General features: G+C 40.7%; 1 protein-coding gene across 1 annotated transcript; it reads left to right on the top strand.

Moving 5' to 3' along the window:
• The first annotated feature begins 592 nt into the window (after positions 1-592).
• Positions 593-8,854, top strand: LOC146583239 (putative sodium-coupled neutral amino acid transporter 8). The gene is made up of 10 exons (XM_085268835.1): positions 593-2,138; positions 3,081-3,279; positions 5,033-5,189; positions 5,262-5,363; positions 5,448-5,505; positions 5,887-6,001; positions 6,079-6,226; positions 6,312-6,514; positions 6,672-6,723; positions 7,167-8,854. Exons 1-10 carry the CDS (start codon positions 1,950-1,952, stop codon positions 7,267-7,269), a joined length of 1,326 nt encoding a protein of 441 aa, XP_085124961.1. The 5' UTR covers positions 593-1,949; the 3' UTR covers positions 7,270-8,854.
• Positions 8,855-10,023: the final 1,169 nt, after the last annotated feature.

Genomic DNA, 10,023 nt, shown 5'->3' with positions numbered 1-10,023 from the left:
ACATAAAAAAGTGGTATCGTGCCATCTCTATTACAGATTTATCTGATTCCAGTTTTGGCCTGAAATCCATCAGACTGCCATCAAAAAGCATTTTGCTCTGTCTAAACAGATACAGATACAGATTAAAATCCTCACTAGTACACGAAGACTGAATTTTAATACGACCCTCAGTGAGTCTGCACATAACATGGCAGGTCGCCACAAACAGAAAGGGGAAAAGCTGCCGTGCCTAAATGAACACATTTTAAAAGTAGTCTTTTAGTTTAGGCAGGAATCTAAACTTGGAGTGTTTGTCAAAGAGTGCAAAACAGACAAGACAGTGTGTTCCTATGAAGATAATTAAGAATTACACTGAAAATGGGTGGAATCCACCTAGAGGGTTAGGGTTAGAGCTACACTGTTTATAGATTAAAAAGCCTATTTTTGAGCTCTTCTATACCCAGTTCCAATTCGCTTATCTAATTCAGGGTCATGGGGCGCAACTGCCACTGGGCAGCACAGCCAATCAGGGTCAACATCCAAAGACAGATAACTTTTCATGATAACATTCATACCTGGGGCCAGTTTAGAAAAAAATTACTTAATGCAGATATCGTGGAGTGTGGGAGGAAGCTAGAGAGAACCCAACATGCTAACTCCGCTCAAGAAGTGCAAAGTGTGTACTTGTGGGAGTCAAACCCCGGACCTTCGTGTTGTGTGGTGACAGCACTGACTATTACACCATTGTGGCACCTATGTGATAAAAAAATGGCAGCAGTACTCAGTAATTGTTAGAATTTGGGGCTACAACTCTGGTGAAATTAAATATAAATCAACTAATTAATGAAGACACGCAAAAATGTATTTGCCCAATTCATAACAAACTCAATTTAAGTTCAATTTAAATATTTTTAAAGAAACAAATAGAGCTTTGTGTAGCCTGCAAAAATACATTTTGAATTCTTTATATAAAAACATCTATTTATATCTTAGTTTGATGACCGTCCCTTACATAGTTTGTCTGTCCCCAGAACACCTTCGCAGACCTGCTCACTCAAATCTCTGTATCATGATCGTCACCGGAGTCGATCTCCATCACCGTGAGACTCAAAGGAGGAGCCGCAATGCCTGGCCATTAACATGTTTTCATGTTGTTGTTTTTTTTTTACTTATTTTTGTTCTCAACTGAGTCCTCATCCGCTTTTGAGCGATGCTCTACAGCAGATGGTGTGTAGCATAAAACATGGCAGGGATTATGAATTCCTAGTGTATTAGATTGGGCTGTCCAATCCATGTGGCCGGGGGTTTATTCTACCAGGATGTAAACACTTTAAAGCTGTCAGCTGAACTGAGCACCAACTCTATGATCTGTGTACATAATGCGTGAAATTAATAAGAAATAAGAATAAAATGAACAATTGTATTTATTTCTCTGTCAATTTCCCCCCTGAGGTGGATGTTATTGTCCTTAACGAGTGTGAGATGCGCTGGGACTGTTTATATAGAAAGAAACAAGAGAGTAAAATGGAATTAGTTGAATATTTCTTCCCGGAAACACTCAGCAGGTCAGTCTGCTGATGTCACTGCAAGTTTGTCAGCTTTGATGAAACATCATATATTTGATTTGATTTCATTTATCAAACTTGCCTCACTGCTCAGTTAGGCTTCTTCATCAGCAAGCATCAGAGACAGACATAAAGGGATGGCGGAGCGGGCAGAAGTAAACATGCTCACCTTACTGTCAAATTTTTCACCTCAGAGTGAAATTTTTAATAGTCGAAAAGTCTAATTAGACCATGTTAGTCGTGTGTGTGCGGGTGTGTGGGTCTATATATTGGCACAGTTTACAGCTCACCAGGTTGAGACTACTTCTGGAGATACAGAGGGAGTCGAACACGTGAACTGCAGGTTTCTGGGTGCACAAGAATAGTTTCTGGTGTTTCTGTGAGTCTGTGTGTTGGTTCTGGATCATGGAGGAGCTGGCCCGGGAGAGCATCAGCCTGCTGGCCCGATCGGCATCTCACGCGGACCCCCCGCGGCTCGGCTCGTTTGGTGCGGTGTTCATCATGCTGAAGTCTGCCCTGGGAGCCGGACTGCTCAACTTCCCCTGGGCCTTTCAGAAGGCAGGGGGAGTCACCACTGCAGTCAGTGTGGAGCTGGTGAGTACAGGATCTAACATGCTGCTGGAGTTAGTGTTGTTTACAAAGAATCATCTAAAATATTGAAACATAATAATTTAGGTCAAAATTCAACAGTTTTATATGTCCCCCTCCCCCAGAGGTTACTTTGTCTGTTGGTCTACAACCTGCATGGGCTCAGTATGGATTCACCATCCCTCTCTCTGGCTCCTTGGTGTGAAAGAGACGCATAGATTTAACACGTGAGCTCTAATGAAGCTTCCACTTTAGGTGAAGATCTAAACTTTCAGTGCACTGCATCTGACTGCTGGAAAAGCAGTGTGTGTGTGTATCTCATGGACTTATTACTGCATGCTTTCCAAGAATGGGCCAAAGAGGTCAGCGGGCACAGAGCTTGACATCTTTGTCTCATGTAACTGTTGTTATATATTTTATATTTTTAACACCAGTTGTTGTAACGGTCACTTTGGTTACAGCAGCTGCAACTTATAACTTGCACGCAGATATTGTTTAATCATTTAATTTCCTGCAGTGTTAAAAATGCTGAGATGCACTTTTCAGAGTCCTGGGATTTGTTCTTTCCCTGAGTGTTAAGCTGCTGTGCATGTGTGTGTCTAGTTTGTAATAGTTACTTTCTGTTTTATTCTGTGAGCCACCTGTCTACTCTTACTTCTTCCTCATCTCATTTCCCCTGTGCTCAGTTTCCCCCAGGAGAGAAAGAGAGAGTGTTCACTTTGACATCGATCTTATTAACCTGAGTGTTTTGGATTACTGGTTGGAAAGACCGAATATTTTAAACATGTAGGCTTTGAGATATTTTTCTTTCTTTGCATGTTTCTTCTTTCAGGTGTCTTTTTTTAAACACCTATACCCACAGCCTTGTTGTCTCATAGTTTGTGATATCATCACTGTGGTCTGTGAGTGAAGATTAGCGTTAAGCTGATCCCTTTGATGCCCCTTCAGGTGTCTCTGGTTTTCCTCATCAGCGGCCTGGTCGTCCTCGGCTATGCGTCATCTGTCAGCAGACAGAAGACGTATCAGGACGTGGTGAGAGAAGTGTGTGGACGAGCCGTGGGGAAACTCTGTGAAGTCTGTTTCTGCTTCAACCTCTTCATGATAAGTGTTGCCTTCCTCGTGGTGGTCCAGGATCAGCTGGAGAAATGTGAGCGAGACCTTTGCCTTCCTCTTTGCTTTCTTTAGCTTTAAGAGAAACAGCTTCACCTGTGGCATCCGTGCCTTGGTAATCAGTAACCAAATTCTTGCTTTCTTCTATGGCTTTCTCTGTTTTGCTCTGACATTACTTGGTGTCAGCTGGAAATAACAAAATATCAAGAAAGAGGACACTGACAACAGTTTGGAAGTGTGTAACAGGTATTCTCAGATGCAATATGATGGAAAGGAAAACATTACACCCCAAACTTTCCTTTTAACTCATTTCCAATGAAAAGTTAACTAGGAAAATGAGAATAAAATAAAAACTTTATTGTTATCTTATCACCGCTCCTAAAGCCAGTGATGGCAATCAGGGATCAGACCACCATAGCCTCTCACTAGACTCCAAACCAGTCCAAGGCACTAAACACTGGGCACCATCATGGGGTTTTTCTGAATCTCTCTTTGTCTGACACCTTACCCAGTGGTCCAGTGGTCTTAGGGGGCCCTGCAGAGACAATGTACAGCTCCTGGCATTACAGAGAAAAGCTGCTACTTCTCTATGTCTAAAAGAGCCAGTGGAGGTGGCTTGATCATCTGACCAGGATCTGACCAGCACCCCCTGTCTGCTTAGACTTCCACTCCTGTGACCTGGACCAGAAAAAGACGGCTGAATGGGTGTCAGTGGTCCATTAACAAACACAGTGAAGTCCTGTTTCAGCTCCAGACTTGCAGCCTTCCAATATCTGCCTGCACATGAACTCACAACCAGAACTAGCCATGAAAACCTTGCACCTGTGTGTTCATGTACAGCAGGGAAAGATGACAAGAAACAAAGTCACTTATAAAATATCTGCTAACATTAACTATACACATATTAATAAACCATTAGATTTGCAGACCATGAGCACAAACAAATACTGCCACTCCACTGACTTAGCCTCTAGCTGTAAGGCCAACATTTTTAGGGGTTTTAACAGGATAGCAGGTTAAGGTTACCCATTACAGCAGAATGTGTGATGCACTGAATGCTCTGCTGATGCACTAAAAACTCCCAAATTATCAACTTTTAATACTTTTAATGTTACCTTTTCTATTTCCTTAGCAGGTTAAATAAATGGATAAAAGAAAGCCTGTAAGAATTCTGTTTTCACACTGCTTTCTAGAGTATTTGACATTATTTTGTCGTCACCTGAGTTTGATCAGTTTAGCTGCCGTTCCCTGTAACCTGTAACCATGCAACCTAATACAGACTGCAGATGACCTGCTCCTTAATTTCTATTCTAGCTTGCATTAGGCTAAACATGTGACTGGGAGCAGGAATATCTCACATTTTAATTTTTTTCCTGTTGTGTTTTGTCTATCTGAAAACCTTCAAATCTCCTTTAGTGTTTTTGCTTTGTTACCGTTTTAAACACATCATTTGATTGGATTTCCAAACACACTCCATCCCCCAAACGCCTCCTGATTTTAATCAGAGATTCTGCATGATACAGATTAGTGACAAATGGCTGAAACTAATTCACAGGACGCCTCATCTTTCTGTGTGTTGATCCACTGACTTTAAAAACTGATATCTTGCCATAAAAAAAAATCACAAAGGAAAAAGCAAAATTTGTGTGACTGTTTTGTAAATCTAGTCAACTAGACCCATTAAATCTTATAGGATTTGACAGTTCTTGCTCCCTGTTGTCCTGCTTACTGATGCTTTTCATGTTGCAGTAGATAAATATTGTGAACTTCTCTCGCTTTTTTGTCTCCAGTGTGTATTTCTCTCTATGAGACAGTTACGGGATCGAGCGAGGCAGGAATGCCCTACCACTGGTACACAGACCAACGATTTGCCCTCTTCGTCATGTGCCTTGTAATCATCCTACCACTGTCCATCCCAAAAGAAATCGGCATCCAGAAATACACAAGGTAAGCAGCACTAACCTGTGTTCAGCCTGACTCACAATGTTTACGCGAGTTCATCGTCTCTCTTTGTGTCAGTGTGCTGGGGACGCTGGCTGCTACATATCTGTGTGTGGCAGTGATTGTAAAATATTACCTGATGGACAGTCACGCAGTCATAACTCCAGACCACAGCCAAAGGTCAGTAAATCCGAATGCATGCATATCCTTATGATAAGTTCCTGTCGTGTGCGACCTTACTGAACATGTATCTGTGTCTTTCAGTGTGAGTTCATGGGCATCGATGTTTAGTGTTGTACCGACCATTTGCTTTGGCTTTCAGGTAGGATTGTTTTTGGACATCTTTAACTGTTCACTTCCTAATGTTCCCTTTATATAATACAGTCTAATAGCCAATTTATTAGGTATACCTAGCAGATTGCACCCCTGCCTTAAGTCTTTATATATATTTTAAAGAATGAGGAGATAAACAGGAGGGTGTCACACTTACTGAAATCAAGATTATTTACCAGAAACTATAAAAACAAATTTTCCCGATTGGTTTTATTATTTATAATTATATATATGTATATGCTTCCCTGTCATCTCCAGTAAGGATGTTTACATTTGTGTCATGCTAAAATGAACTCACTGTTCAGCATCATCAAAAGACAGCCTGGATTTTATTCAAATATTCTGACAGTGTGCTTGTGTGTGTTTGCAGTGCCATGAAGCCTGTATAGCGATCTACAGTAGCATGGAGAACCAGAAGATCTCCCACTGGGCGGTCATTTCTGTGCTCTCCATGCTTTTCTGCTTGCTCATTTACACTCTAACTGGTGAGTCCCCTCCCAAAACAAGCGTATTATCTGCTTATTTGGCAGCTCTCTATCAAACCCGCTCTCTTCCTCTCCAGGTGTGTACGGCTTCTTGACATTTGGAGAAGACGTAGCCTCAGATATTTTGATGTCATATCCAGGAAATGATGTGGTCATGATCGTTTCCAGGCTACTTTTCGGAATATCAATTATCACCATCTACCCAATTATTCTTCTTCTCGGGAGGTAAGTCTCACCAGGGTGGAGATGTTTTTAATTTTCTGACTCTGAGCATGCTTACTGCCATGTTGTGTTTCTGTGTGTGGAACAGGTCAGTCATTCTGAACCTGATGTTACGAGTTCGCAGACATTACCGGGGAATCGTCACTCATTCGTTTGAGAATCGCTGTAGAGTTGTTCTCACGGTGGCCTGGATCACCTTCACGCTTGTCATTGCCATGTTTGTACCTGACATGAGCGACGTCATCAGCATCATCGGTGGAATCAGCGCCTTCTTCATCTTTATATTTCCTGGTAGCAGCAACATTCACTTTAATGTGACTTTTATTGTTTTGTAATGACATATTTAGCCCTTTATTATCATATACAATCAATACAAAAATAAGAGAAAGGTGTACAAGGACGTCGTTGTAACCCAGGCCCTTGTGTGGTGTGTTTTTGTGTGTTGCAGGTCTTTGCTTAGTGTTCACCATGCAAACTGAGAACATCTCTTCAAGAGTCAGGTGAGCAGACAGAAACAATCCATGTATTATTCTAATTCATTCAGCTAGTATCTCTATTCAAATCAGTGTATCCAAATAAATGGAACATGCTGAACATGCAACAGTTTGTACAGGTAGACAAATGTTTAAAGAATAAATGTATGTTAGACAGTATTTTATGTGGAAATTTTTACTTCCTGGAGATTTTTCAGGAAATATTGTGAATTTATTTTGCATGACTCTTAGATTCAGTAACAGACAGCAGAAATGGCTGTGAGGTAATGTCTCCCTCTCTGGGCTTTTATTTGCACAGTAAATTTGATCCAGTGTCTCAGAAGTGAAGGATTTCTGGCTAAAGGACAGACTGATAAATGCTTCTGAATTTTCTGTTTTTCTTTTATTGCTGTTGCACTGATCTGTCACTTGATGCTCCCGATCACCTGATTGCATTTTTATCATTTCAGGGCGATTTTAACAGCTTGGGGAGTCATAACGATTGTAGTTGGAGCATTCATCTTTGGACAGAGCACGACCCTCGCTGTCATGGAGGTTTTCCGCAAATTTTGAACTTTCAGAACTAGATAAACTCTCTCTTTTTCTCTCAGGGAGATGAATGTTGCATTTTTAAAGAAGGTTTTTAGGGGTATGTGTGACTCTTATTTGACTGTCTGTGGCCTTAATTTAGGTTGACAGTGTCTGAATGGTTTCTTATGTGATGTGATGAATATTGACTATAATATTTGACTGCCTGGTGAAGCATCAGTGAAACATCTCATCTGTCTGAGCCCTTGTTTATGTTTAAGCACTGCCAGGGGGCAGCATTGCACCATTTAGGAAGTGCCTCTCTCTGTATATTTTTTCATTCACATGCTGTATATGTGGAACTGCATAGTGACAACACAGATAAGATGAAGCTGTTTTCTTATCATGCTTATTTTGGCCACAGCGATAATGGCTTGTCTGAGCCCGCTGAGCCTTTTCAGCATAAACAGATGGACTCATTGTCCCTGAAATGTACTTTTGCATTTACAGGATGATAAACTGACTGAAGACTTGTTTTTTTCCTTTCTCTTAAGTGTTTGTTCCTTATCTTGTCGCACCATTTCTAAACTCCACACTGCCTTAATCCCAGCGGCGATATAAATCTGCTGCTTTCACTGAGCACAGGGTGATGGCTGAGGTGTGCTGAATATAGCTGTTTATTGTTTATGGACTTCAAACTTAAAAGAGTAATAGGATGCTGCCTGGAAGCGTTCACGTGCTCACACACGTGTGTCAGTGCACGAGTGAGTAATAGTTTACACTACATCTGGAAAATTGGGTGTTTTATCTGGAGTCTGGAGGCGTCTGATTTAAAAGCAAAATGAGCCATGCTGACTTTGCAGTAATCCAGAACTTATCTGTCTGAACATACAACATTTAAATAACTTTCATTTAAATTTTTTAAAAAAGGAACACAGCAGTTCCTCATGAATATTATGCAATAGATGTTTGCTATTGATGTCCTTAAGGAAAACCCTCATAATGTGATGCTTTTCTTGTGTTTTGCCCAACCTGCTGGAAAAATGACCATTTTCAAGGAAAAAAGGGTGAAAATCAAGTAAACTGCTTAAATCTTGCAGTCATTCTCTGTCATTACATTTATGCAGGCAACTTAATAGGTAAAGCCAGTAAGACAAGCTTGCTGGTAGTTTCTGTAGTTATTAAGTCTAAAGGTGGAAGTTTAAAATTGGCCAAAATGAAAATCTTTGAGCTCCATGGATAAGAGGAGTGTACAATAAGTCTCCTTATCATAAGGCTATAAATTGTTACAAAAATCTTCACCTGCAGCTTTGCCAAATTTGAAGCAACAAACATGTGAAATGGATGAAACAGATGTTTCAGTCACAGCAGCACTTCACTCACCCACTCAGTCAACCCTCACTATTGCCCAGCACCCACATAAAGATGTTGAAGCCCGATTTCTGACTCAGTGTTGGAGCAGGATCAGCACTGCTGTGACTTAAAGGTTAACATCACAATCCTCAAAGCAGTCACGCTCACCTGTTTTCATCAGTTTAGTGAATTAGCATGCTAACATTGCTAATACTCATTAAACACAGCTAATGGTTAAGAACAATTGGAATATTATTGGCTCGTCTGTTTGGGCATAAAGGATAGTCTAAGGAGCTTGGAAAGAAAAGCGTCTGGACTTCTTTAAGTTGCTTGAAGACGTTTCACCTCTCAGCTTCTCGGATGAGAGGTGAAACGTCTTCAATCAACTTAAAGAAGTCCAGATGCTTTTCTTTCCAAGCTCCTTAGACGATTTAACACATACATTTTCATGCTATTGAAATAAAAAACAAACAAACAAATGCACAAATCAACCAGAAAACTCACGTTATTAGGTACACCTTCTATTGTTGTGTTGTTGCTGTTCCTGAATCAACAAAACTAATGTTGATTCAGGAACATTAGTTTTGGTTCAACATTGCAAGTGACTATTCACATTGTAGTGATGTCATAGTTTTGCTATGTGGAAACACTGCATACAAAACTGAAACCCTAACTGCCCCTGTTTTTTAGATTTTCTTCCTGAGTGTAGATCGGCAGTTTTTTTCCCAAGTCACAAAGTTGTGACATCATAACAATGTGACTGGTCAGATGTGATGTAGATCCTGGGAATAAGCAAGGATGGATTCCACCCTTTCATGTTTATACCAAATTTTAACCCTACCATCTGAATGAAAGAAAGACTCAGAACAGGAAACATTTTTGAATCTTCTAATCTAATGATTTTGGTGATCCTGTGTGAACTGTAGCCTCAGCTTCCTGTTGTTAGCTGACAGGAGTGGTACCCAGTGTGGTCTTCTGCTGCTGTAGCCCATTTGCTTCAAGTTGTGACATACTATGTGTTCAGAGATGCTCATCTGCATATCTTGGTTATGGTCATTAGAGTTCTTGTTGTTGTTTTCTCTTTTTCAGAACAACCTCTGTAGACCATAGAGATGGTTGTATGAGAAAATGCCAGTGGATCAGCAGTTTACACACAGGTCACATTCAAAGTCACATTCAAATCTCCTTTGACCTTCACCACTCCTGCTGTGACAAAACAAATTTCCCACGTGTGGGACTAATAAAGGTTATCTTATCTTATCTTATCTTATCTTACCTCATTCCGATGCTCAGCGGGTCATCAGCGCAATGCTGCGGTGCCTAAATGCACTGAGTTGCTGGCATGTGATTGGTTCACTTACATTAATGACCAGTTGAAATGAACTTGAACGTCCCCTACCCATCAACACCAATCACAGTCCAGTATCAGCCTTCTGCTGGTTGGTG

Source organism: Mchenga conophoros, linkage group LG1 (genome assembly GCF_057382185.1).
Source record: "Mchenga conophoros isolate Kocher_MC1m ecotype Shallow Benthic linkage group LG1, M_conophoros_male_GT1.1, whole genome shotgun sequence".
NCBI lineage: Eukaryota > Metazoa > Chordata > Actinopteri > Cichliformes > Cichlidae > Mchenga > Mchenga conophoros.
The sequence above is the reverse complement of the archived record's forward strand: the minus strand, read 5'-3'. Positions and strand labels throughout refer to the sequence as shown.